General features: G+C 43.3%; 1 protein-coding gene across 2 annotated transcripts in view; it reads left to right on the forward strand.

Annotated features, from left to right (window-relative positions):
• Positions 1-27,594, forward strand: part of STX2 (syntaxin 2) — a 31,942-nt gene extending 4,348 nt beyond the window's left edge. Inside the window, exons 2-11 of one of the 2 annotated variants that reach the window (XM_081893480.1) lie at positions 5,790-5,864; positions 8,272-8,371; positions 11,758-11,832; positions 13,514-13,587; positions 14,606-14,714; positions 16,374-16,447; positions 16,647-16,784; positions 19,630-19,740; positions 23,050-23,177; positions 25,828-27,594. In XM_081893480.1, the coding sequence (XP_081749606.1) occupies positions 5,790-5,864; positions 8,272-8,371; positions 11,758-11,832; positions 13,514-13,587; positions 14,606-14,714; positions 16,374-16,447; positions 16,647-16,784; positions 19,630-19,740; positions 23,050-23,133 (840 nt within the window). In that variant the 3' untranslated portion in view covers positions 23,134-23,177; positions 25,828-27,594. The remainder of the gene's footprint in view (positions 1-5,789; positions 5,865-8,271; positions 8,372-11,757; positions 11,833-13,513; positions 13,588-14,605; positions 14,715-16,373; positions 16,448-16,646; positions 16,785-19,629; positions 19,741-23,049; positions 23,178-25,827) is intronic. The other variant, XM_081893481.1, reaches the window with a different exon arrangement.
• Positions 27,595-27,876: the final 282 nt, after the last annotated feature.

A 27,876-nucleotide genomic window follows, 5' to 3' on the forward strand; every position in this document is an offset into this window, starting at 1 on the left:
CAGTCAATGGATTGAGGATATGCCAACACTCACAACTTATGAACTGATTGCTTGTAGATGTAGACGGCATGTGGACAAGTATAACGTTATTAGGAATACAGTGGTGCCTCGCAAGACAAAATTAATTCGTTCTGAGAGTTTCTTCGTCTTGCGGATTTTTCGTCTTGCGAAGCACGGATGCACCCTGGTATTAACGGTTTTAAGAAAACGGAAACAAACTCGCAATACGTTTCGTCTTGCAAAGCAAGCCCATAGGGAAAATCGTCTTGTGAAGCAACTCAAAAAATGAAAAACCCTTTCGTCTTGCGCGTTTTTCGTCTTGCGAGGCATTCGTCTAGCGAGGTACCACTGTACGTTTATTAAAATGCAGTTGCACCTCATAACTTGAACGCTTTGCGATTCAAAACTTTTTGGGTCCTGAACACCGCAAACCCAAAAGTGAGTGTTCCAGTTTGCGAATGTTCTTTGGAACCCAAACGTCCAACATGGGTTCTGTGGTTTCTGAACATTTTGGAAGTCAAACAGATTGACTTCCGAGGTAAACTGTATAGTGGGTTATAAGTAACCATATATTTTTTGGATGATAGTAACATTTATATACATATGTACTCGTCTAGCATATATGGAATTGTAGTTGTTTGCATATATAGAGACATAATATACCTTCCTCCCCTTTTTTCTTTTTTAAATTCACTTTTTATTTCCATTTTATTTTGTTCAGTTGACATATTCTTAATAAAAAATAGTAATAAAAAAGCTGGGGTGGGATATGACTGTTGGAGTGGTGTTTTGAGAGGATCACGGGGTGTTAGACTGGTCAGTATGGCAGCATGGAGGGGATGCTACCAAGTTGAGTCACGACATGTACCATTTTAGTGAGGCTTTGTGGTACATTAATCTGCGTGGCATGACTGATGTGGGTTTGGGGAGTTGAGTTGTGAGGCAGAACTGGATTTGAACAGCAACCGTGTGAGCATGTACACACATATAATAATAATTTACATAATTTTATATGCCGCCCATCCGACTGGGTTACCCCAGCCACTCAGCAAAATATATGTAACCTGATCCATGAATCAGGGGAAGCTTAGCATGAGAGCTAATGCAGAAAGCAGAATCCAGCTTGGGCCTGTATCACAGGCGCTGGGATAGTCAGGAGATGCAAACAGGAAATATGGGTCAGGAAGGGTTGCCATGTGGTAAGGATAGCATGCAAAGGAAAAGCAACAGATTAGCCTTGAAAATTTCAAATAAAGGCATGATGGGAAATTGAGTGTTAGTCCAAGTTTTTGTGGATCCTGTGCTGATCTCATCTTATTTCACCCCATGGTCCTCTACCCCAGTCTCAAAATGCAGCTGCCTACCCACATGCACTGCATTCGTTTCCATTGCCCCAACTCTTGCATTTCTTGTTTCCCATTTGTGTGTTCCTGTGGCTGTTTCTCTGTCTTTTGACCCAATTTCGTCTTGGTTTACTCTGTAAAACATCATGTATGCTTTATCAATACAAGCACACCTTAGTCTATTGCATGTCAAAGATATTGCTCCTTACAAGGACATGGGCAGTCTGGCCACTTACAGGGGAAGGAAGTCCTCCACTATTCTGCTTCTGGCCACGGGAGTGGAGCTGACTGGGGCTGGAACTGGGCTTTCCCCCTCTCACTCCTGCAGCCAGCAAGACTTGGCATAATAGACTACTGTATAGTGTAAACATCACTTTTATATGCATTAGCACTGGGGAACAAATAATAATAATGCTTAACTCACTTTATTACAATACTTGCTTTATTGAGAGTGGTCTGGAACTGAACCCACAATATCTCCAAGGTATGCAATACAGTGGTACCTCAGGTTACAGGCACTTCAAGTTAGACTCTGCTAACCCAGGAATAGTACCTCGGGTTAAGAACTTTGCTTCAAGATGAAAACAGAAATTGCACGGCTGCAGCAGCAGGAGTCCCCATTAACTAAAGTGGTACCTCAGGTTAAGAACAGTTTCAGGTTAAGAACAGACCTCTGGAACGAATTAAGTTCTTAACCCGAGGTACCACTGTAGAACTAAATGTAATAGAACTAAAATGAATATTAATTCATATAGTGTTTAACTTCACATAAGGATCAGAGAGGGAATTTTCCAGGAATGTACCTTTGAGATAAATTTCTGTACTGTGAAAAAAGAGTCACTTCCTTATCTGTTTTGCTAGAAAACGGGAGGTGTAACTAATCCTGCAATTTTTAATGCGATTTGCTAGTGTAGTTTTCTGGTTTTGTGCAAATCTGAGGGGTTAAAGGGGGAAACAGTTCAGGAGCATGCTTGAACTAGTTAGGGGCACAGCTGGAGAGAAATGAAAGCATTGATGGAATCAGTGTGTGTGGAAAAGGGGAGTTGCAGAAAGTGGTAATTCGTCTACCCACCCAAAAACACAGAAGTAAATTGCAACCCTGAGTGCTGTGTTTTGGAACCCAATTTTCTCCAGTTCATTAGTGGGTAAACCTGCATTTACAGGGGGAAAGCGTTGAGATCGGTGGCATGTTTGGGAACTGGCTATTCTCCCACCCTAGGTTTCTATGTGCAGGGATTCTTGTCTTTGGTTTTATACAGAAAAACCTTTGGACTTGTGAGTTTGAAGTGGTGTAGTTAAGAGGCAGGTTGCTTGTGTGAGAATCAGTCCCCTGAGGAGCAGAAACGCCCCTCTGTTGTTCAAATCAGCCCCCGTTATAGCAGTTACAGATGCAGATAAGATTTTTTCTCTGTTTTATGCCCATGGGGAAAGGGATAGGGATTGCTTGGCTCTTCCAGAGGCTGTTGGACTCCTAACTCTCACCAGCCCCTGCCAGCATGGCCAACAGGGAGGGATGATGAGAATTGCACTTCAGCAAAGTTAGGAGGGCCAGAGGCGTTCGAGCTTCCTTTGGGAACAATGAAAGTACTGCATCTGCCTGCATTTTTTGTATGTTTACAAGTGGGCATTCAAGCTGTGTGTGTGAGTGAGAGAGAGAGAGATACATATATGCTTTCCTTCCGCCTATTCTTATCTCTTCCTGACGCAGCAAAAGTTGAGAGGGAGGTGTTGAGGGTGTGAGAGAGAGGTCTTTTGTTTTAGCATTGGTGGAAACTCATGAAATGGCGTTTGGAGAATTATGCCTTCGGCTTTTGCATCTGTATTCTGGAGAGCACCAAAGGAATGCAATATACCTATCCTGTTTTCCCAATAACGCTTCAGGATAGGCTGTTCCTATTTGATTTAGCTACATGTCCAAAGTTGCTCTATCACTGTCATGTGGGTGTGATTGGAATACAGGGTGGTTGTTGTTGTTTTGCATCCTTCAGTTAAGCTACTGCAGGGGCAGGGAACCTATAGCCCATGGACCCGCAAGGCCCTTTCTCCACACCTGATGTAGTATGAAATGTCAACTGTGGGTTGGGCAGCTGCCAATGCACAATCAGAAGCCTTAAGTATTGTTATTTTAACTTTTTGAAAGTCTTGAATTAGCATTCATTTTTCTTACAATTTTACTCTTTTATCGTTTTTGTAAATTATTTTGAGGTTGTTGTTTTTTTGTTTTTAAAAAAGCCATGTACAGTGGTGCCTCGCAAGACGAAATTAATTCGTTCCGCGAGTTTTTTCGTCTAGCGAAGCACGAAATCCCATAGGAATGCATTGAAAATCAATTAATGCGTTCCTATGGTCAAAAAAAGTCCAAACAAAGCCAAATTTGGTACAACAAGAGTTTATTAACTGCTCTTTAAAGTCACACATACTGTAAAGGTCAGTTCAAAAATTGAAGGAAAAATAAATTAAGTTTCTATACATGACAGAAAAACATTTAAAAATCAACAAAGTGTACCGTACATTCCTGCAAACGTCCCAGATTCCTGCAAACCCCTCCCCAACTGTTCCCCCAGCCAACCAGCACACAGAAATTCAAACCCAGAAAATTTTTCAAAAAACCAACAACATGGCCCAATGGTCACAAAAAATCAAAAAAATTCAAAAAAATCCCCCACAAGCTCCCAGATTCCTGCAGAAACCCCACCAACTGTTCTCCCAGCCACCCAGCACACAGAAATTCAAACTCAGATTTTTTTTTTAAAAAAAAAAACATGGCCCAATGGTCACAGAAAATCAAAAAAATTCCCCACAAGCTCCCAGATTCCTGCAGAAACCCCACCAACTGTTCCCCCAGCCACCCAGCACACAGAAATTCAAACTCAGAAAATTTTAAAAAAACAACCACATGGCCCAATGGTCACAAAAAAATCAAAAAAATTCAAAAAAAACCCACAAGTTCCCAGATTCTCTTAAACCCCCCCCCCCAACACCAAGTCCTTGAATCCCAAACACCCCAACCCAAAATCCAAACCCCCCCAAAAAGTTTTAAAAGTTTAACTTACCAAATGGATGCAAAAGAAGTTCTGGAAAAGTTTTGGAAAAGCTTCAAAAATGAGCAAAGTCTGAGAAAAGGCTACCAAACCGCGTGCTAACAGTTGCTCCTCGAAGTCAAGTCGCAACTGCAGCTGTTCAAGCAAAGCACCCTTGGTTTTAACGATTTTAAGACAAAGGAAACAAAGTCGCAAGACGTTTTCGTCTTGCGAGCCACGGCCATAGGGAAATTCGTCTTGCGAAGCGACGCAAAAACCGAAAAACCCTTTCGTCTAGCGAGTTTTTTGTCTTGCGAGGCATTCGTCTTGCGGGGCACCACTGTATCAGGTTTATGAAATAAATACATAAATGCTGCCGAACTCCTTCACATGCCCAGTGCTTGTAGAACACAGGCTTTGGTTGTATTGCATGTTTAGGTAAAGGGACCCCTGACCATTAGGTCCAGTCGTGACCGACTCTGGGGTTGCGGCGCTCATCTTGCTTTATTGGCCAAGGGAGCCGGCGTACAGCTTCCGGGTCATGTGGCCAGCATGACTAAGCCGCTTCTGGCGAACCAGAGCAGCCCACGGAAACGCCGTTTACCTTCCCTCCAGAGTGGTACCTATTTATCTACTTGCACTGCGTGCTTTCGAACTGCTAGGTTGGCAGGTGCAGGGACTGAGCAACAGGAGCTCACGCCGTCGAACCGCCGACCTTCTGATCGGCAAGTCCTAGGCTTTGTGGTTTAACCCCACAGAGGTTAACCCCACTGATTTTTCTTAGACTTGCTCCCTTGTAAGTGTGCATAGGATTGCAGCCTTAACTACATAATTAGGAAGTGCTTAATTGGAAAAAAACATTTCATAAGTTATTCTCCAAAGACTTCATAGGAAAGTTTGAGGAATAAATATTTCCGATCTGTCTTGTGTGCCATAAGCTTCTTCTACGTCTTTCCAGTGAGTCATAGGGGTACAGGGAGCACAGGAGGGAAAGACCTGTTTATTGCAAATGAGCGGAAATCAGTAATGAATTTTTGTTGCCGGTGTTTTAAGTGTGGTTCAGTGCATCAAGTACTACCTTTAAAATGTAGTTTGATTAGTAAAACATGTTCTTATACACAAGGACAAAGTGATAGCTAATTTTATTGCTATATAATAGCTTGCAAGTATAATAGCTTGCAAAGCTAGAAATCATCATCATCTTTTTTGTCTTGAGGTTGAAACAAATTTGTTTCTTTTAATGCAGGCACAAGGAACCTCTGGCCCTCCAGATGTTCCCGAACTACAACTCCCATCTTCCCTGGCCATTAGCCATGCTTGTTGGAAGTGATGGGAGTTGCAGTTCAGCAACATAAGGAGGGCCAAAAGTTCCCTACCAGCGTTTTAATGGATATCTTTGAATAACATAATACTTGTTTTTTTAAAGCGCACCCAAAATGAAGATGGAGAAGCATCTGTTGTTGTTGAAAATGACCATTATATGGAAGACTTCTTCCAGCAGGTAAGATGCATGCAAGAGACAACCAAGAAGGAGCTACGTATTGTAACAATCATATTTATTTAATGCAGTAAATCATAGAATTGTAGAGTTGGAAGGGAGCCCTGTGCTTGGCACTTCTGAAGGCTGCAAAACTTGCTCAGCATGGATCCCTTTTCAAATGCCTGACAATCAGCTGGTTGATGGGTGTTTGGGAAGTGCTGCATACAGGGATGAATTATCTCCACCACCCCACGCTCATGGACCAGCTTTGATAGGTCTCTATCAATCGATTCCATTACAATGCCAGATAACTGACAGGTGGATGGTTGCATCCACATGTCAAAGTTGCAGCCACCCACAGGGGACAGGGGTATAAATGTCTTGCTCTCCTGATCAAAAAGGTTCCCCACTCCTGGTTTTGGAACCTCTGAACTTGGGTTTGAAGATGAGTTCTGGGTGACAGAGGTTGGCCTATGTTAATCAAAGTGAGTCCCAAAAATTCTGTGCTCCTAGTTTAAAGGTAATTCTCTCCTTGCTGTTTTCCAACCTTCATCTCAGTCCTGGCATATGTATAAGAGAACCATCACAACTTGGTGAAGTAATGATCACCTTTCACCAGCAATATCTTTCCTCTTTCTTTGACCAGGGCATCTGTAACTTACCTGGGCGGGTAATAAATTAAATTAATTTGCCCCCTCCCAACATTTTTAGTTAAATTGTAATAACTACAAATAGACACAGAAAAAAGAAAAGAAAGAAAAAGATAGTTTAAAAAGAAAAGCGGGGAATTGTCAAAGTTGGAAATAAAGGAATATGCAGTTTACTAAGTCAATAACAAAACATATTAAAGGGAAAAGGAAGTGTGGCCTAAATCAAAACAATTACATATTTTCATTTTGCACAACCCCAACCGTCAACAGTACTCATTCCAAACACTTGCATGGACCTGTGGTACCTGACACACCTGAGCCACTGTGTTTGTATATAAAATAAAATTAGACCAAATGACGAACAAGTGATCTCAAGCACTTTTAACTTACGTGAGACTTTTTTTCCCAAGAAGGGCAATTTGCCAAGTCTTGGAATACCAGTAGTCCAGATTATTGAGATCAAATGTCTTCCAAAACGTGACAATTGTGACATGGGTTGCTGTCCAAAGATGTGAAATCAGTTCCTTGTTATTTGGGTATTGATCGGAATATGTGAACAAATTCAAAAGAGCCAGACAGAGGAGGTATGAATCATAGAATTCTAGAGTTGAAAGGGACCATGATGGTTGTCTAGCCCCAACCTCTGGCAATACGGGCATCTTTTTGTCCAACATGGGGCTCGAACCCTTGACCCTAAGATTAAGAGTCTCATGCTCTACTGACTGAGCTATTCTAGTTGCTCTCAGAAAATACTTATCCTTTGGAGCACTCCTATCACATTGAAATAATGATAACATAACATAATGTGAAAATGTCTTAGATAAATTTGTGCAATATTTTGAATGTAGCTTGACTTACAGCCAGTGCTCTTTTTCTTAAAAAATGTTTAGGGGTACTCTCATTTTCCTACTCATATTGAAATAGGTAAAGGTAAAGGTACCCCTGCCCGTACGGGCCAGTCTTGACAGACTCTGGGGTTGTGCGCCCATCTCACTTAAGAGGCCAGGGGCCAGCGCTGTCCGGAGACACTTCCGGGTCACGTGGCCAGCGTGACATCGCTGCTCTGGCGAGCCAGAGCCGCACACGGAAACGCCGTTTACCTTCCCGCTGGTAAGCGGTCCCTATTTATCTACTTGCACCCGGAGGTGCTTTCGAACTGCTAGGTTGGCAGGCGCTGGGACCGAGCAGCGGGAGCGCACCCCGCCGCAGGGATTCGAACCGCCGACCTTTCGATCGGCAAGTCCTAGGCGCTGAGGCTTTAACCCACAGCACCACCTGCGCTGAAATACTGCCCCTTAATGAGGCCAAAATTAGATTCGCAAAATGTTTAGGGGTATGCTTCGCCCTTCGTCCCCCCAGATAAAAGCACTGCTTACAGCAAACTGTAATATGGGTTTTCTGGGAAATTTCTGATACCCGAGAGATTGGTCCCATTTAGCATGCTTATTTTACTTGTACTTGGTAAACAAAGCTAAAATCTTCTGAAACAACCAAGCTTGCCTAATATTGTATCAGCAGTTGGTGTCCAGTCATTGTTACTGATAAACTTATGAAATGGAAAATACCCTGCTTCACTGACAGAAAAGGGGTGTGTTGTTGTTCCTCCTTGTTCTAGGATATCATCTCTTGCTAGGCGCTACCTAATGGACCCATGCAGACAAATGAACTGTGGATTTAGTATTGCAACGGATTATTGACTCGTTGTGATTAGAAGCACAGCTACCTCTCCCTTTGCTGAATTTATTCATTTCTCTCTCTCGTTGATGTTCTCTTTAAAGGTTGAGGAAGTTAGAAAGTACATTACCAAAATAGCAGACGTTGTGGAAGAAGTGAAGAAGAAGCACAGCGTTATTCTTTCTGCCACACATCCTAAAGACAGTAAGCTTTTCATTTTGTGACTCTGAAAATGCATGCTCACTGAATTTGTGTGAAAGGTTATAGTCTGTGATGGGCTAGCGAGTGAAGCTAGAAGAGCATCTAACTTGGAAGGCAAGCCTACCTTGGAAAGGTCCAGGTGTTTTCTGTGGGTGGCATCGCTTCCTCTGTAACCTCTTTGGTGCTTGTGCATACTAGGAATCTGTGTGCCACACCTGTCCCCAACAACCAGTGCCTGCGCAGGAACTGCTTCTCAGTGTGGCATTCTGCCATGATGGGGGTTATTAGGGGCATTTAATTTATTTATTTGCTTTCCCCCTTTCTTTTGTGGATGCTGTGAGAAAGATTCATCTGGTCTTAGCCAGCTCCTGCCATTTCTCACAAAATCCACAAGGAAATTTTGGTCTCTGTGTAATGTTTGCTAAACATGGTTCTTTGCAGGAAACATTGCAAGGTGCTCCCAAGGAGGGGAAAAGGTTATGGTTTTGAGCTGATGCTCTGGCTCCCTAAATGCTTTCTATATGGCCAGGGGGCAGTCAGCACAGCTAGTTACACATTTTGTAACTAGCTGTCCCGGGGCGATTTAAAAGCCCCCGGTTAGGCAGGCAGGGGGGGCAAAGACTTTTGCCCCCCGCCCGCCTTTGGAAGAGGTCCTGGACCTCTTCCGAAGGCGGGCGGGGGACAAAAGTCTTTGCTCCCCCTTGCCTGCCTTTCCGGGAGAGCGGGAAGGCAGCGCTGCCTTTTCCGCTCTCCCGGAAAGGCAGGCAGGGGGGAGCAAAGACTTTTGCCCCCCGCCAGCCTTCGGAAGAGGTCCTGGACCTCTTCTGAAGGCTGGCGGGGGGCAAAAGTCTTTGCTCCCCCCCGCCTGCCTTCAAAAGCCATCCGGGATAGCGGGAAGCGCTTCCCTGCTATCCCGGACCGCTTTTAAAATGCTGGCGGTGGGGAGCAAAGCCTTTCGCCCCCGCCGGCCTTCCTGGACCTCTTCTGAAGTCCGGAGGGGGGGGAAAGGCTTTGCTCCCCACCGCCAGCATTTAAAAGAGGTCCCCGAGATTTCCCTATGGGCTTTCGTCTTGTGATGCAAGCCCATAGGGAAAATCGTCTAGCGAAGCGTCGCAAAAACCGAAAAACCCTCTCGTCTTGCGGGTTTTTCGTCTTGCGAGGCATTCGTCTTGCGGGGCACCACTGTACAGTATTTCCAGTGCAACACTAATAAAATCAATATAAATTTTAAAATAAATGCTATTATTTCCAGTAAATAAAACACAAATGGTGAATGACCCAATGGCCAGTTATGTAACTGGATCAAAAAAATCATTATTCATTACTTACACTTGCAATATCACAGCTTGATTTATTATTTACTAGGTTTTTTTAAATGTGGGTTGTAAAACTGGTTCTTACGTTAGAATTTACAGTTTGTGGAGAATATTCTCCAGAGAGAATTTTCTAGCAGAGAATCTTCTAGCCATACCCTGTGGAAAAAACAAACAAACACCACCCACTTGCACCTTGCAAACAAGAGTAGCATATCAGGAGAAGGAGTGCCAGGCCAGCTTTTATGAAGAAGGCAGGTGCATCTTGTAGCACTTGTAGGGACTGGGCTGGAAAAGGAGGATGTGATAATGAGTTTCTCTTTCCCCAGAGAGCAAGCCTGGCTAGCTTGCTTTGGCCTGAGGGCTGCATTCACCCTTGGCCAACCCTCGGAGACTCCTTGCCAGCAACAAGTGTCACTGAAAGTGGGTGTCACCATCTCACACTCTAGCCAGCATGCTTGCATACACATGGACAGAGACATGCACATACGCAGCCACACCGTCTCCCCTTGCCTCTGCTGATCCCTGCCCTGTGTTGTGTATGATTTGTTTTTTATACTGCAACCATAAAAAATTGGTGCTGTATTGAGGTCATGGTTAAAAAATTGCACGGGCCCGAACTCCATCCATCGAGGCCTGCCTCAGCCTGATAGTGCTGGAACAGCATCTTTTATTGTCCTGACAGAGCAATCTATACCTTTTCATCCCAAATGCTTGCCTGCCGTCACCTCAAATCTTCAGATCAGGCCCTCCCATCCAAGCCTAGAGTCCCGATAAAATGAAAACGCAAGGATTTAAGCTAGGGTAGTTCCATCAGCATTTGTGAGTCTAAGGCTGGTAGTGCATTTTCACTGACACCACTAAGGCTTACTTTCAAGTAAACATGCCTAGAGGTAAGGTAGATTTTTTTTTAAAAAAAGAAACTTAGTTATTTGGCTTAACTATGTCATGCCTATTGAGCACGAGTCTTTTAAAAATCCACTTGTTTCCCTAACAGTTGTCATCATGAGCTAATTTTAGCTCTCTATACATCTAAGAGCAGAATGAGCTAAATGCAGCATACACTATTCTCTAGAGAAATACGAAGCAGTGCTTGGTACAGTTGTTTGGCTGGCAGGGGGTGGGACGACAATGATCCGCTAATGGAGGCTCAGATATATAGAGCATTGTTTTATAAGAAATCATTTAAATTTTAAACGGATGTCTGTGGTTATGTAAAGTGTAAATTGATTGAGGCTGTTTCTTGTCTGCTAGCTTGATTTGGAAGATGATATAAAACTGGAATTATTATTTTTCAATCACTAATAAAGTGCAGTTGTAAAAAGATAAGGCAATCCTTGCCTACAGCCTCAGTGTCTAATAGACATGAATATTTAAAGACTGTAGACCAAATAAACCAATAGAAATAGACACAACACAAAAGGGAAAACGAGTGGTAAGGGTATAATAAAGCAAACCATTTCAGATTTCACTTTTTCAATTTAGATGTTTATGCTGGTCTGTGACTGTAATAAAGTGAATTCACTTTTTCAAGTTGCATCTTCTCAGTGGTATTGAAGTCAGCTCTCCCCCAGTCTTTAAGTAAACAAATCACTCCAGCAGTCCTTAGTCCCCTAGTTAGTGGCAGAGTCCAGAGTGTGCTTTCCCCCCATTCTGCTGTTCCAGGGCAACTTGCAGTTGGAGCCAAATTATTTCTGCAGTTGTTTCTGGCTCCTAGGAGAGGGAAGCAGGCTTCTTCCAGCTGCTCTTTCTCTGCCTGTGGTCCTTGCCATGACATATAGGAAGCAGGGGCCTGCGACCACTTTGCATTGACTCAGTCCAGGATCATTCCAGCCATATAGGATGAGGCTGGAGCAGGGCAGTGTTCTTTCTGGTGCAAGGCTCTCTGCAGGGTCTGGTGATCCTTTAGCCAGAAGCATAATACAAGACGATAAAAGAGACTAGTCAAAATAAGAACAATGCAGAATTTGGGGACTGTTTTCTGAGGGGCGGGAGCACTTAATAAGCAAAGCTTATACTTAAGCTGTCATTTGTCATAAACGTCTAAAAGATGTTTCAAAATTCCTCCTTTTTAAGAAACAAAGGAAGAACTTGAAGAACTGAACAAAGAGATCAGGAAAACAGCAAATATCGTCCGTGCTAAATTGAAAAGTAAGTGCTGTTATTGTTACATCTATAGCACACTAAAGGCCTGATTCCTAAAATACTGTGTCACATAGCTGAGGGCAAAGTAACACAAGTCAGGCCATAGTTGTGTAACGGTGTCATTGGTAGGCTTTTATAGCCTTACAGCAGGCGTGCACAACTTGCTGCTAGTCAAGCCAAACGCAGCCTACCAGGCAAAAATGGTAGCTCACGAATGGTCTGTTTCACATGTAGCACTAAGCCGTGGCTTGTTTAACAAACCAAGAGTTAGCTACAAGTTATCATACGGATTACCAAGCAAACCATGGTTTGCTTAGGCAAAGCTTTGTTCGGTCCCTCCCCCGTCCCCCCCGGGCTCCTCACTGCCTAAACACTTTTGCAGTGCCCTTAGTACTGGCATTGCCTTCCAGTGCCATCTTCCAGTGCCATCCTTCCTCTTTCCACTGGCCAACTGCTGCCGAGGAGGAAACACGTCACATAACGATGGTGGCTGCTGTCTCTGGAACTGCAGAAACGAGACTGACAGATCACAGGGTGGTGGGCGAAATTTGACTTCAAGGGCTGCTTGCAGGCCTGCTTCACAGCGAAAGCAAAGAGGTCAGTGTAAAGATCCACAGAGGCATGGTGAGCAGCATATGGGGCAGTTTGTATCAGGCAGGTAGAATTTTTTTTTTAAAGTTCCAGCTTCCATTCTAGTAACAATGTGAGTTTCCCCTAAAGGCTCCCTTCTTCTGTCCCCCAATGCATCAGAAGGTAACTGCTATTCTTCTAACAAATTGCAGTCATACCTTGGTTCTTGGACAGAATGCGTTCTGGAAGTCCGTTCAACTTCCAAAAACGTTAAAAAACCAAGGTGCAGCTTCTGATTGGCTGCAGGAGCTTCTTGCACTCAATCGGAAGCTGTGGAAGCTGAGCGGGACGTTTGCCTTCCAAAAAACGTTCGCAAACCGGAACACTCACTTCTGAGTTTTCAGTGTTCGGGAGCCAAAACGTTTGAGTCACAAGGCGTTCAAGAACCAAGGTACAACTGTATATTAAAAAGTAGAAATGACCATCAGCTGTAGAGTCACCTTCCAGATTCTTCATAATATAATGATTATTATGAAAATTGCAACAGCAAGCATAGCAGCTGGCTCTTTCCAGCTAGCCACTTGTTTCCAAGCTGGCCCTCCAGCCTCTGTTATTTCAAACTAACAAATGGTGCCTGCAACAGAAATTTGCAGCGCTGGGTCCTCCTGTTCAGAGTTCCAGCTAGTCAGCCAGCTGTGTTGTCTTCTAGGATTTTGAATTTTTCTCCTCCTTGTCAATTTTCCTATGCCCAACAGACAGCATTCTGTACACACTGAGCATCCTGTGTCCTCACTGAATAGCTTTTGTTGTGTCCACCCCAGCCCAGCCTTTTAAAGTTATTTAAGAAAAAATAATTGATACTTAAAATTTGATGCCCCCCTCCTGGCCTGCTGCTATCTCCCTTTTTCTTGTGCATTGATAGTGCTGTTTTGGCTAAATAGGGTTAGGCTCTTAGATGATCCATTTGCTATTTATAGGATTTAATTCTTGACTTGAGTTTTGTTTCTGTAGGAAATGTAATTTTTTAATGCAATTTCCATTTTTATGGTAAGGAGAGATGGGTAGTAACTGTGTGTGGCATCTTAAGTTCTACGAATTGCTTTTGTCTGTTTTGCAGCCATAGAACAAAATTTAGCTCGACATGATAATGTTAATCGAACTTCAGCTGATGTCAGAATACGAAAATCACAGGTATGGTACGGCTGGTAGGTGCCCTGAAGAGAATTTTAAAGAGAGAGAGAGAGAGAGAGAGAGATTTGTGTGTTAGGAAATGGTAGCTCTTTTCTGCTTGAGTTTATGGTTTGTTTTCTCATTATTTTGTGTGTGTTCAAAATAATTCAGTTTGAAAGTTAAGTCCCCCGCAAGCACTAAAATGGGAAACAAAGGGGATGATTCACAGAACTAGATGCCTGGATGTGAGCTGTGCTGCATCTGGGTGAGCAGCAAGGCAGTCATTAGACAGCTCCCCACTGCCTTGAAGCTGCCAGCCTGACCCCGCACAGCTGTTTCCCTTTAGAGCTGCAAGGTCTGCACTGGTCCAATGTCAGTTCTTTGCTATCCTCCCAAAGGGGGTTGACCTGCTTTTGGAACGAGTAGTGCATTCTGCATAATTGTAAGTAAGTAAGTAGATAAAGAAAATTTTATTTATACCCCGCCCTCCCTGGCCAAAACCGGGCTCAGGGCAGCTAACATCAAATATAAAATACATTAAAACACAATCAAACAATTGATTAAAGTACAGCTTAAAAATTCGAATCAGGATAAAATGAAATGACTGCCCACGAATTACAACCATGGGGGTCAGGAACCTCAAATATTCCTCGGGGCCAGCTGTCTATGTTGGTCCCACATGAGCCGCTAAAATGGCCAAAGAGATAACTTACAGGATCCCATAGAGGGGGGTCAAACTGGGCCCAGACCGAAGGCCAGGGGGGAACAGCTCCATCTTCAAATTTGGCTTCAAAATTGCAAAGGCTACAGTAGCTATGCTCCAGACTGCTAGTTTCATCGTCACCCAGTCTCCCCAGGGAACCTTGGGAACTGTAGTTCTGTGAAAGGGCCAATGGGATCGCAAACAACTCTCAGCATCCTCCTAAAGTGCCCTTTGGGGATGGGGTGGGCTCATAGGTATATGGAAGAGCAATATGCTTTACATATAAAAATAAGTCCTAAAAGTAACTTTGCAAATGTTATTTATATCTAATCCCAGCATACAGTGTTGGCCCGGAAGTTTGTGGAGGTCATGACAACATATAATACAACCCAGACATGCTTTCGGGAACGTACCAAGGATCAGATACGACGGCAGCTAGAAATAAGTAAGGGATTCCCTTTATTACTTAGTACTGCTGAAAGCTTTTTTGTGCTGTCAGGATTATGCAAGCAGTTAAGAAAATAGCCTTCTATAATAGCTGGTCTCCTAAACAAAAGAAGTGGTTTTTAATTTTGTATATTTCATAAACTGCTTACATATTTTGTTATGAATAGTGAAATACAAATATATTTATAAATAAAATGCATATATACAAAAGATGCTATACAAATGAGAACTTTGCAATAAAATTTGCAGAATGGGGCAGCCGGGTTGTTAACAGCACTGCTGCCTGGATCCATACATCATTGTGGTGATAGTCCTGAATAATCTGAATGCTTGTTGTTCTGTTAACTAGGGCTGATCCCACCCCTTACCCAGTGCCAGGCAATCTGACATGTAAGATGCTTGCAGTTAGGAAAACGTACTACCAGGATGGCGAACTTGCAGCTCTCCATAAGTTGTTGGAAGGCAACTTCCAGGATCATTTCACCATTGGCCATTCTGGCTGGGGATTATCTGATTCAGGAGTCCAGCAGCATTTGGAGGACTGCGTGATTCCCATCCCTGACTTTTCCCCATCACTGCTTTCTGTAGCGTGAGAACTGAACATGATTAGCAATTTAGATCTGTTTTTTTCCAGCCATGGTTTGGCTCTCAGGGTGGCTTACAATTAAAATCCGCCCCAAAATACAATAATAGTTGTGGATAGGATAGTGTGCATCAGTCTCCTCGGCATCTTGGCAATTGGCGACCAGTTTCTAGCTTCTTCCCTCTGGAGGATGAGGCAGATGAAGTTGTACATGGCCCTTGGGAGGCAGTAATACATTTGTTTTTAGTCCTCCTTAGTTGCTCTTGAGAATGTAGGAGGGTCTGTTGATGAAACTCATTTAAACCACAGATGGGGAGCCTGTAGCCCTCCAATGGTTGTTGGACCCCCAACTCCCATCAGCCCCAGCTTGCATGACCAATGGTCAGTGGTGGTCGTGGTGGATTTGCAGTTCAACAACATCTCGAAGGGCCACAGGTTTCCCAGCCCTTCTTAAAAGATTACTGAATAATCAGGGGCGGAGGAGGGGGTGTGTGGTGGGTGCGGTCTGCCCCTGGTGTCACCACTGAGGGGGTGACAAAATGCGGGGCGGCTCTCACCACAGGGCCTGCGGCGCGCCCGAGCCACACATCTCTCTTGGGAGAGACGCTGTGACTTGGGCACGAACAGGCTCTGCGCTGCCCAAACGGTCCGCCTGCTGCCTCCCCCGCCCCCAGCTGTAGGGCGGCTGAGTGGGAGCAGGCAGGCAGACTCCAGAGGCCCTGAGGTGCGCCCCGCCCCTATAGGCAGCTTGCCCCACCCCTGGGCATGCCACCCCAGGCGCCCGAGCAGCTTCCTCCGCCACTGTGAATAATATAAGTGCTCTGAGCACTTGAAGGAAGTAATATATTTTATATAAATATGCAGCAATAATAATTGTTAGTAGAAGTGTAGCAGAAGCTGTCCACTTAAATACTAAGCATACGTCTGTTGCTCTTCTGATGAAGTAGCTTAAGAGGAGTCATCTCTCCACACTGTCAATTTCCTCTTGGTGAGAGGCTGACGTTTCCTTTCAGCTTCTGAGCAAGTAGCTATTTTGCAGCATGTAACAAATGGACGTCTATAATTTCTTACTAGCTGGAAAAAACACTTCTGATGAAGAGCTGGAAGAAATGCTGGAAAGTGGCAATCTTTCTATCTTCACTTCTGACGTATGTATTTCACGCCTACTTTGCTTCCCTTGTATGTATAACATTTCTGGAGTGCTTAAAATGAAAACAAGGCAGTGTGCTTGTAGAATTAAGAAGTTCTGCTCACAGGCTTACAACCTAAATGTCTGTCTGTCTGTGTGTGTACTATTTCTCCAATAAATGGAAAAAAATCCAATGCATATTTTCTTCTTCCCCAAAGATTATTTTAGACACCAAAATTACTAGAGAAGCTCTTGATGAAATCGAGTCACGTCACAAAGATATTATAAAACTGGAATCCAGTATACATGAGCTGCACGAAATGTTTATGGACATGGCAATGCTTGTTGAGGTTCAGGTATGTGACCAAACTGTAACTTAAATCATTGCAGTGCAATATTTTATTAAAATGTTTGAGGTCTTCTAGTTGGAGCAACAGTCAATTAATTGCATTGGACACATGTGACCCCCCCCCCAAAGAAAGCACTTAGGGTGTGTCCCATAGGGTGTGTGATAAAGCAGCCACAAAAATGGGAGATGTCATCACTAGCAGGCAAAACCCCCCAACTGTTTTGTGAGCTGCTTTCCCTTTCATTTGAGGAAAGTAAGAAAAAAAAGGGGGGTGGAAATAAAAAAATATGTACAAGGGTATTTTCAAAATGTAATACATTTCTCAACTGTGCTTTGGCTGTATGGCATATTTAAGGAGGTTTGATGCAGATTTTGTGGGTAGCAGCCAATCGGATACTCAGATCCACTTTAGTTCCTTGTTCAGTTCTTTTCCTTGAGATTATATAAACAGTTGCATTCAGGTAGCTTAGTTTTTTTAATTATTACTAAGCGTAATAACTGCTTTCTTATGATTGACCAGGCTTATAGCAAATAAATAATGACTCAAGTCTTCAAGTAATGTGATGCTTTGGGTGGGCTCTGTGGTTTTTCAAGCTAGTTAGACTCCTATTGGGGGGTTTTAGCAGTGCAGAAGTGAAACGTTGAATGAGCTTTTTAACACTTTGCTGTTTATTGCTGCTGATAATGTCTGCTGACGGGACAGAGCCGCATAGGTAACACTCCTGCAATATTCCCATTTTTCCCCATGTGCCATTTCCTGAGTTAGTTCGTCAAACATGATATCATATTATATGTATATATACTGGCATTCTAACTGGAATTGCTTTAAAGGAAGTTCATGCATGGATATCTCATGCCTCCAACCTAGCTCTGAACCAGTAAGGACAGTCTCCGAGTGTTTGGAGAAAACTGAAAATCTAAACGTTCTCTTCCTTACAAATTAACTCTCTTGTTCAGACTATGTTCACTATAGCTTGCAACAGGAGAGTTTCCCAGCATACTGCTGCATAGTTCTGGTCTGTCTGTTCCCCCCACCATCTTAACAGCACCTGCATTCTGTTACCTTATCTCCTGGTGCATAGAGAGAAGCCTAAAAAGTAGACATGGAACAGGAAAACCACACTACCGCCAGCACCTTCCATTGACGTGAAGGGCAGCATGGCCTCTTTCTGCCTGTTACGCTGGCAGGCCGGAGACTTCATTAATCTTAATTAATTTCTTAATTTTTTTTATTTATACCCTGTCCTCCCCGGCCAGGGCTGGGCTCAGGGTGGCTAACACCAAATATAAATTACAATAAAACGTAACAGAAAACAACAGCAACAAACAAACAGTTAATTAAATATGGCTTGATTTATGGGCCTCATTTTTGTAGTAGCCCATAAATCAAGACCATAAAGGGAGGAAACATCAGATATTCACCTGAACCAGCTGTCCATACTGGTCCTACATGGGCCAGCAAAAACGCCCAGGCAAAATTTATATACCAAATCCCATATAAGGGGTCAGAGTGAGTCTAAGCCCGAAGGCCAGCAGAATAGCTCCGTCTTGCAGGTCCTGTGGAAAGATGTCAAATCCCGCAGGGCCCTGGTCTCTTGTGACAGAGCGTTCCACCAAGTTGAGGCCAGTGCTGAAAAGGCCCTGGCCCTAGTTGAAACCGATTTAACCTCCTTGAGGCTCGGGACCTCCAAAGTGTTGTTATTTATGGACCTTAAGGTCCTCTGCGGGGCATACCAGGAGAGGCGGTCCCGTAAGTACGAGGGTCCTAGACAGACTTGTGCAGGACATCATCTAAGCGGGGAGCATGTGAAAACATGTCTTCATAATAATTGGGGCATGCTTACCTTTTTTCTTCCTCACAGAAGCATAGTGACTCTTATGTGCAAACACTGTACAGCCCAGATCTGCGGCAGTGACCGAGTGTCAAATCTTGTTGACCCGTGAACACACAACACAGCGAATCTCTGATCTAGTGCTGGGTGCTAAACATCTGGTGCCAGTAGGAAGTGTAATCTGGCTCACCTGAGGAATATCAGGTGTGAATGCAAGAAAAGGGAGGACATTCATCCCACTGTGCCTTACAGTACTGAGCTTGGCCCAGCGTGCTTGTGTTTGGCTGGTTCACTGTAAGAGAGACTGTTGCACAGAAAAGGCAGGTTGCAGATCAGGGCCGCTCTTGCATCCTTGGAGGGAAGGTAGTCAAGGACAGGTGAGGCGGAAAAACTTGAGCCTCATTTTGCAATGCTGGGGTGGCATTGCAAAGAGTTGCTGTATAGCAAGGTAGAGGGCTTTAATTGCATAGCTTCTCTGGGAGCCCCTTCCTCAGGGGACATATTGCCTTGGAGAGCAGTCTGTTGTCCCTGAAAGAGGGAGAAATAAATTTAATTTGTAGGAAATAAACTGGTTCCTTACTCTTTAGGGAGTTACTGGTTTGAAGCTTATTAACTGTGACACATGACAATTTTTTAAAAAAGTTATGATTGCAGCACAGGAAGCTGTGTGGGTAAGGGGTGTGTTCGGGTGGATGGAGAGTGTAAGATATAAAATTCCCATGTTAGAATGCCAGTCCTAAGGAAGCATATCTCATTTTTGTAGTTATGCTTTCAATTATCAGTATTTTTTTCCTTGCCTGCTTTTACTGATGTGATTTCCATATGTCTTAAGCATCAGATGTACTACTAATAAGAACCTGCCCTTTTTCTTTAAAATGTAAATTTTATCACATAATCCATGTTGTACAATCATTTAAGTATGTTTCTTCTCATTCTGAGCCATTAAAAAAATTCTGGAAATTTCCAACAGTGGTGAAATAAAGCTCTGTTTCTGCTGTATGTTCTTGTTTTCGCTTTAAGGGTGACATGGTCAACAGCATAGAGAAAAATGTGATGAATGCAGTCGATTATGTAGAACATGCAAAAGAAGAGACGAAAAAGGCAGTTAAATACCAAAGCAAGGCTCGCAGGGTAAGTTTTCCTGTTGGTGAGCAAGTCTTGCTTTTATTGCATTCGTAGCTAGCTAGCTAGATGTCTTTTTTATTTTGGCATGACATGCAAAATCAAGATTGCTACAAAGCCACCTTTTCTGGAGCAATCCCAAATAAATGATCAAGTTAAGTTGGGGAAAGCACTTTTTCGTGTGTGTCACTATTATTATTATAAGTAGTAGTAGTAGTAGTAGTAGTAGTAGCATTGCTTCCTCACTGATGGAAGGAGTTGGAGAGAGGGGCTGTTTCTCTCTTTTCTTCTCCAAACATTTGTGTTTATTTGTTCTATAAACTTAAGATTTCGTCCTATAAACTTAAGGGTTAGAGTCCTACTCAGAGTGGAGCCATTGAACATGACTAACTTGGATCTATTGATTTAAATGAGCAAAAGTTAGTTGGATAGAGCCCCTAATAAAGTTACAGTGTCAGAAATTGGCTTTGTACACCACAGTCCTGTGCATGGTTACTCAGAAGTAAATCCTGCTGTTTTCCAGTGAGGCCTTCTCAACAGTAGTTAAGCGTATTGCAGCTTATATTTTGCGTTAATCAGACTGATGTTACTGAAGAATACACATGCTTGCATGGCCGCAAGGTTTCCTATTATATTACCGCTAAAATTCTTACGAATGCCTAATAATGTTGGCATCTTATTTATATTAATCTGTGTTGTAAACCGCTCTTTGATATTCCGGTGGTATATAAACTTAATAAGTAAAATAAAAATAATAAAAATATAGTGCTTCAAAGTGTTAAAAAGGCCTTGCATACATGCATGCATGTGCATGCACACACTGAAATGTTGGGAGTGTGCCACAGCTACACACCCACCTTCTCCTCTTAAACATACTCGCACATGCTAAATATTTGACATGCTACACGGCTGGGGACTAATGCTATATACACGGTCGCTTGCTTGCTTGATTAATGCACAGTCGCATAACAACGTTCACATGTGAACAGGCCATTGCTGATCAGATACCACAGATGCTACAAACACAATGCATTTCAGAAAGAGTCAGCTACTAGTCATCAAGAGATGCAGAATCCACATTATGTCTGTGCATGTGTGAATGGGCCTTTAGGGAATTTGCTGGGCTACTGAAGTTTATTTGTCATGATTGCAGTGGACTTGCCAGAGTGTTTGGGTTGGGTATTTTTTAAAAAAAGATGCAGTGGAAACGTTGCTAATTTAATTGCATGTATTGTTACACATTTTTTTCCAGCTTCCTTTTTCCACAAAGCCCTTCATTAGGACTAGCCTGCACTTTCCCTCATTGATGGGAACTGAAATTCCACAGGGTGGCATATGTGGGTCAGAAGGTTAAGCTGACCTAATACAGTCAGAATGGGTTTATTTTAAACACACTTTTTCATTCTTTCTTTTTGACCCCAAAATGGCTTTATTGTTTTTGGGGCTAACTGTACAGCCCCACATATAAACTGGTGGGATGTTAGTAAGCTATTTAAAACTTATTTTTAACGGTTTTTGGCTATTCTTGTTTTGTCCTGTGGCTCTCTAGTGTGGGCAGAAAATCAGTTGTAACCCCCTCACCCTGGTAAGGGCAGCTGGTACTACTGGCATGATGATGATTTATTTATACCCCACCCATCTGGCTGGCTTTCCCCAGCCACTCTGGGCGGCTTCCAACAAAACATTAAAAAATCAGTCATTAAAAACTTCCCTAAACAGGGCTGCCTTCAGATGTCTTCTAAATGTCAGATAGTTGTTTATTTCTTTGACATCTGATGGGAGGGTGTTCCACAGGGCGGGCGCCACTACCGAGAAGGCCCTCTGCTTGGTTCCCTGTAGCTTTGCTTCTTGCAGTTAGGGAGCCGCCAGAAGGCCCTCGGCACTGGACTTCAGTGTCCGGGCAGAACGATGGGGGTGGAGACCCTCCTTCATGATGTCACTGAGTATATTCCAAAGAAAAGAGAAAAGGATTCATTGGGGTGAAATGGTGTGGGGATATGCCATGATAACCTTCCCCATCTCCCTCTCGCAGCATTGCATTTATTTTCTTTTAAAATTGCAAGGGGCTTCAAAGTTCATAAGTGATTTATGGTCTGGGGAAAACTCTGTGCTTCTGTATCCCACCTTGAGGTGCTTAGTGTGGAATACATGGAGCCATTTTGTTTTGCTGTCAAAATTTGTGAGAGGTTAATCTGAAATGGTGATGTGCCCAAGACCACCTATGAATTTCAGGGCTATGTGAACTCGACTCTCCTTAGTCCTAGTCAAGTATCCTGTCCTCTGTGTCAAGTGTGGGGAGAAGTGTCTCCTTCAGTTCTTGAATTTTTGATGTCCCCCAGCTACTGTTTTTAGAAGATGGGTGGTGTTGGTATAGTTTGTCCCTAACTCTCCCACACACACCCTTGGCCTCCCTTGTTTCTGCACTGGATTGCTGTTCAATGGTTGGTTATTTACAATAGATTGGCAAGGCTTCCTGACACCCCATTGTTAGCAGTTGCAACCATAAAACTTTTTTACTTTCTCAATTAGACTTGGCATTTCTGATCTCTAGTAAATCAAATGTAAATTTGTAATTGGATACACAGTTCATAAGAACATAGGAAGCTGCCTTATTCCAGGTCAGACCATTAGGCAGTGGTTCTCCAAGGTTTTAGAGAAGGGTCACTTTCAGCCCTGCCTGAAGATACCAAAGTTGAACGTTGGACCCTCTGCATGCAAAGCAGTTGCTCTGCGATTGAATTTACAGCCCTTCCCAATGTATGGCTTTCAAGGTTCTGTGGGTAATTGACTCTCCCTCCTGTGCCAGGATTTTGCATCTGGCTCTACCATGACCACTATATTGCACCTGACTACTGCAGGGGTGGAAAACCCTTTTGGTTCTGCAGGCCTGATCCCAGCCTTGTGAGCCAAATTGGCCCAGGCTTGTTTTCCCTTGCCCTGTGCACACTCAGAAGAGCGCTTTGGGGCTCCTGATTATGTACTGGCAATCACGTCTGTACCTGCCCCACATCTGATGTCACACCTGATGTCGGGTGTGGGGCTTGCAGGCGTGGTTTGGTGAAAAGCTGTCTCATGGGCTAAATTTAAACCCACGTTGGGCCATATTTGACCCATATGTTGGAGGTTTCTCCCCCTGCTCTAGGGCACGGCCTTGGAGGTTCCATTAAAAAAACAAAACCAAAGCAGATCCAGAAAGCCTGCATTACACCATACTGACTTTTTCAGGCTGGGTGGTAGAACGGTACTTGACATTTCTGAAACAAAGCTTTTAACACCATTTTGCAAAATTGAAACAATTGCCTTACTTTCCTTTGGCAGAAAAAGTGGATAATTCTCATTATAGTGCTGGTGGTGCTTGCTGTCCTTGCTTTAATAATTGGCTTGTCGGTCGGGATTAAGTGATGCTTCGATAACCTCAGCATGCGGCCTCGCTCTGCTGTTGTGCAGTAAGTACTAATCAACTAACTTGCCATGCATGCTAACCTTTGTTCATCGGCGATAAGTGTGGTGATTTAACACACCCGCCAAGCTTGTGGGTTACACTCAACAGCTACGTCAACCCTTAAATGTGTTTGAGAGCAGAAGTCATGCGCATAGTGAGAACTGAGACACTTAGTGGCTAGCTGCTGAATATATTTCCATCCAACGCTTCCAACAGAATTTGGATGGAGTGATACCCGCTGGGACTAGATCTGTTTTGTGTTGGTGTAGAAACACACAAGCTTGGGGGCTTACACAGATTTCATCAACATATAGAGAAAGTGATGAACTGGAGAGAGAATTTGGATCTCTGCTGCAAATTGCCAGCTTGTATTGTATATTTGATAATGTGGATGAAGCTGCTATTTTCCTTTTGTAAGGTTCCTTGCTAGGCAGTAGTTGAGAATTATGTGGCATGTCCTGTCTCAAAACCCATTTCCTCCACAAGAAGCTGCCTTACACCAGATCAGGCTGCTCAATACTATCTACTTTAACACTTCCGGGGTCTTGGGTCTTTTCAGGCAGCTGATAACTGATCCTTGTAACTTGAAAAGTCAGAGATTGAACCTAGGATCTTGTGAGTGCAAAACATAATCTATGCCCATTCCCCATGAAGGCTTCGGTACAGCCTTTAACATTTTAGCCCTTGGTTCTCACAACAACAAAGCAAAGGCTGAGTTGTATATACTGCTGCATACTTGATCCATGTGAATATGTGCTTTGTCCCTTTTTCTTCTGTTGCCCCACCCCAGCCCCACATCCCAGTTACTTCTGTTGCTCTATTACAGTGTTTCCCAACCGGTGTTCCGCGGCACACTAGTGTGCCGCCGGACGTTGCCTAGTGTGCCGTGGGAGGGAGGCGGGCGAGTCGGGCTAATCCTCCGACGAGCTCCACCTCCAGACCCATTGCTCAAATCCTTTAACCCAGGAGGGCGGGGAGGGGGGGGGAGAAAGAGAAAAAAGAAAGGGTGGGAAAAAAGAAGGGGAAGAGAAAATATTTTTTTTAAAAAAGGAAAGAGAGGGAAAAAAGCGAGGGATGGAGGAAGGGGAATAAACAGAAGGGGAGGACAATGAAGAGGGGCGGGGCTTGGCAGGCAGCAGATAACTGGGGAGGGGGGCGCGGCTGGCGGCGGCTCAAGGCAGGAAGGGAGGAGCTGCCTCGCGGAGAGTCTTGGGCTGCAGAGATTTCCCGTTCAGGAGCGCGGGAGGCCACGCCGTGGATGGGAATCTCCTCCTCCTCTTCCTCCTCCTCCTCCAGGAGAGAGGGTGGTCCGCCCCACCGAGTCGGGCGTGCTCAAGCGTGGGAGCCTATAGTTAGAGCTCAGCTCCTTTTCTTGCCTTCCCCGCCCCCCCACGGAGCACATTTTCCTCGCCCCCCCAACCCCCGCATGTAGAATAGAAGCCCTCCAGCCTCCACGGTGCACAAACTCTCCCCTCTGCAACGAAGCGCTTTGTTGCATATCTTTGGTGAGGTTTTTAGGCAGTCTTGGTGCACCTTAAATCAGCGCTAATTGTGCCTGGACGCAGTATTTACTTCCGAGTAGGCCCCCTTCCCCCCCCCCCGTAGCACCTGACGTTGCTATTCGTATCATCAGGTTTGTTTGTTGATAATTTAATTGTTTTAAAAGCATCATGCTAAAGAGCTCTCTCCCACCCCCAGACCCTTGGGCAAAACAGAAACACACACATACACAAACACAGAGATTGAGCCCTGCAGGTTTTATGAAATGAATGGATTCTGAATGCCTGTTTCAGTGGCTTGTCCGCCTTTGGCTGCTGGGCCAGACACCTGTTACACGGTGCAGTCCGTAAGCTGTGAGCGCTGCTACCTGCCGCCGAGACCACGTAACGACAGTCTTGAAAGACCTACATTGGCTCCCAGTACCTTTCTGAGCACAATTCAAAGTGTTGGTGCTGACCTTTAAAGCCCTAAGCGGTTTCGGTCCAGTATACCTGAAGTAGCGTCTCCGCCACCATCGTTCAGCCCAGACACTGAGATCCAGTGCCAAGGGCCTTCTGGCAATTCCCTCACTGTGAAAAGTGAGGTTACAGGGAACCAGGCAGAGGGCCTTCTCAGTAGTGGCGCCCGCCCTGTGGAATGCCCTCCCATCAGACATCAAAGAGATAACCATTACCTTCTATGCTGTTACTATTTTTTATTTTTTTTTACATAAGTAAAAAGTGACCTTTCCCCATCTGGCATGGTGGTGTGCCTCGAGATTTTTTTCATGAAACAAGTGTGCCTTTGCCCAAAAAAGGTTGGGAAACACTGCTCTATTAAGTACCTGAGACTCTGGTGTTACCACACAAAAGAAGAAACCACAAAAAATGATGCACTGTTCCATTCTGTTAAACATGGTTCTGTGTAACTCCAAATGTTTGTTGCTCCTACACCAACATCACAGTGTTCTAGTTTCTGGTTATTTTATTACATATTTGAATTCAGAAAGTCCCTTGACTTTAGTTTTTACTATATGTGATTACCACTGAAATTGCTTGCTGTCAGTTAATTATGCTTAAGTTTGGGGGTGTGTATTGTAAATTCTTACATCTTTGCATTTATTAAATAATAATAATCTGGGGGGTAAGCTAATCACAGTTTTCCTCTCTTTGCAGAAATTGGTGTTCATAATAATTTGTGTAGCCGTAATCCTTCTAATCCTTGGAATTGTCCTAGCAGCAACTTTCTCATAACGAACAGCACATTCCAAGAGTTTGGGATCTTCTGAATCACACATGCAGGGAAACCAACATGGCCTAGTTCTTCTAAAGATGCCTTTTCTTGCCATAATGAAAGTTTCTTTTTGCAGGATTGGCCATTTACTAGCTATTTAAGTAGTCAATAGCACTTAACGTTTTACTCCTGCAAATCGGAACCAAATTGTAACCACGGTTGTTTTTTCTTCTTCCAAACAAGAAAAAGCTGGAAAGCCTATCATATGGACATGTAACCTTAAAAGCTGCTAAATCTTTTCTGCACTAACTAATTTGAAGATGAATTCCAACTTTAGGTACATCAGTGTTACCAGTATAGAATTAGGGAATTAGTTTGTGTTTTTTTTGTTTTGTTCTTTTGCCAGAAGCATTCAGCTTTTGAAATTTGGCTTCGTTTTCCCCACTATTAATTCATCTTCTTAGCATAACAATCTTGTTTAAAATTAAAGCAGCCACGTTCTCTAAATAACTGTTTGACTTCAATCCTAAACACATTTACTTTGGAGGTGGGTCGCACTGAAGCAACTGGATTTACTCTAAAGTAAATGTGATTGAGATTGAGATGCGAAGTGGCTTTCTCTTGTCTCCAGTTTTAATGTTGAAAAACAGTCTTAAACTATAGGTCTTAAGATTTGTGTGTGATATTTTTAAAAAAGCAAGCAATTTTTTATATTCATTTTTATTAGCGTCAAGGCAAACAAGTAGAAGTTGAAGTGCCTCTTTAACAGTGACCTCATCAACTCTTTGTTTTTAAAACTTAAACTCTATTATGAATAACTTTTAATCTGTGCTATAAAAGTGTTTCTTTTTAAAGAAGATCCACTCCACTGTGAAGTTTGCTAAGTGCTCTCTCTGTGTGTTCTTTCAGAGTTTTGTTATAAAATGCTTAAAGGACGCAAGATTTCTTGAAATGAATGAGAGGTGCAGTCCATGCAAGGGAGCCTTCCATTCACTTCAATGGAGGGAAGGGAAGCTTTGCATGCTTCTTCAGCCACCTCCGCTGAAGTGAATGGGTGAATTGCCTTCATGGGTGGCACTACTCCAAACACGCACCAGGACCCATTGGGCAAAGGATCTTTGGGTCCCAAGTTCTCTCCTCTTGTGCAAGTCCTGTTAATTTTAGTAAAGACCTGCACCTGAGGCTGATTTAGTGGGCTGTGTTCAGAATGCCTAGTAAGCAAATGGGCTGCAATAAAACAAAGTGATGATGGAGCAAAGATACAAGTGTCTTGAAGCTTGACTTAATTTTGAAATACTTCCAATCTGCGGTATGTGCAAAGGAAACCGAATGCGCACAGATCAGATCTGCGTTAACGATATTGGGTGTAATGCAGTGAGCCACTTCTTTGCCAAGGAGCAAAAATCAAGGTATTGCTTCTTTACCAATTCTGTTTGGTCCTTGGGTGGTTGATCAAGAGAAACTGGCATGTTTATACTTTAAAAATAATAATAATAATCTTAAATAAAACACTGATTTTGTTGGGGAATTGGCTTCTCAGTTTCCAAAACATGAATGAAGTGTTTGTGACGGCAAAAGCTTCGACCCAAAGAAAGTTGGTTGCACTGAAATCCTACTGAAATGAATGAGACCTAACACACATAACTTCCCCTGGATTTGGGGCCAAAGTGTCCATCTGTTAGCAACTTTTAAGCATTTCTGAAGTAACCCAAACGTTTGAATTTTGTTGGTTATTTTTTGTATCGTGTTTATTACTGTGTAAAATATTTGTAAGTGTATTTTGATTTGCTACTGTTTAAATATAGTAATGTCGATATTTATGCTGAAAGTGAAATAAACTATAACGGGTGCCTTTTTAAAAAACCAAACCAAACCAAACCAGAATGTGGCCTTGAATTCTTATTTCTCTGTGTTGTGTGTATAATAGATATGTATATATGTAAACATAAACTGCAGGTATATTTTGCCTTGCAATGAACTTTTTTTTAATG

Source organism: Podarcis melisellensis (assembly GCF_964234715.1).
Source record: "Podarcis melisellensis genome assembly, chromosome: 16".
NCBI classification, from domain to species: Eukaryota; Metazoa; Chordata; class Lepidosauria; order Squamata; family Lacertidae; genus Podarcis; species Podarcis melisellensis.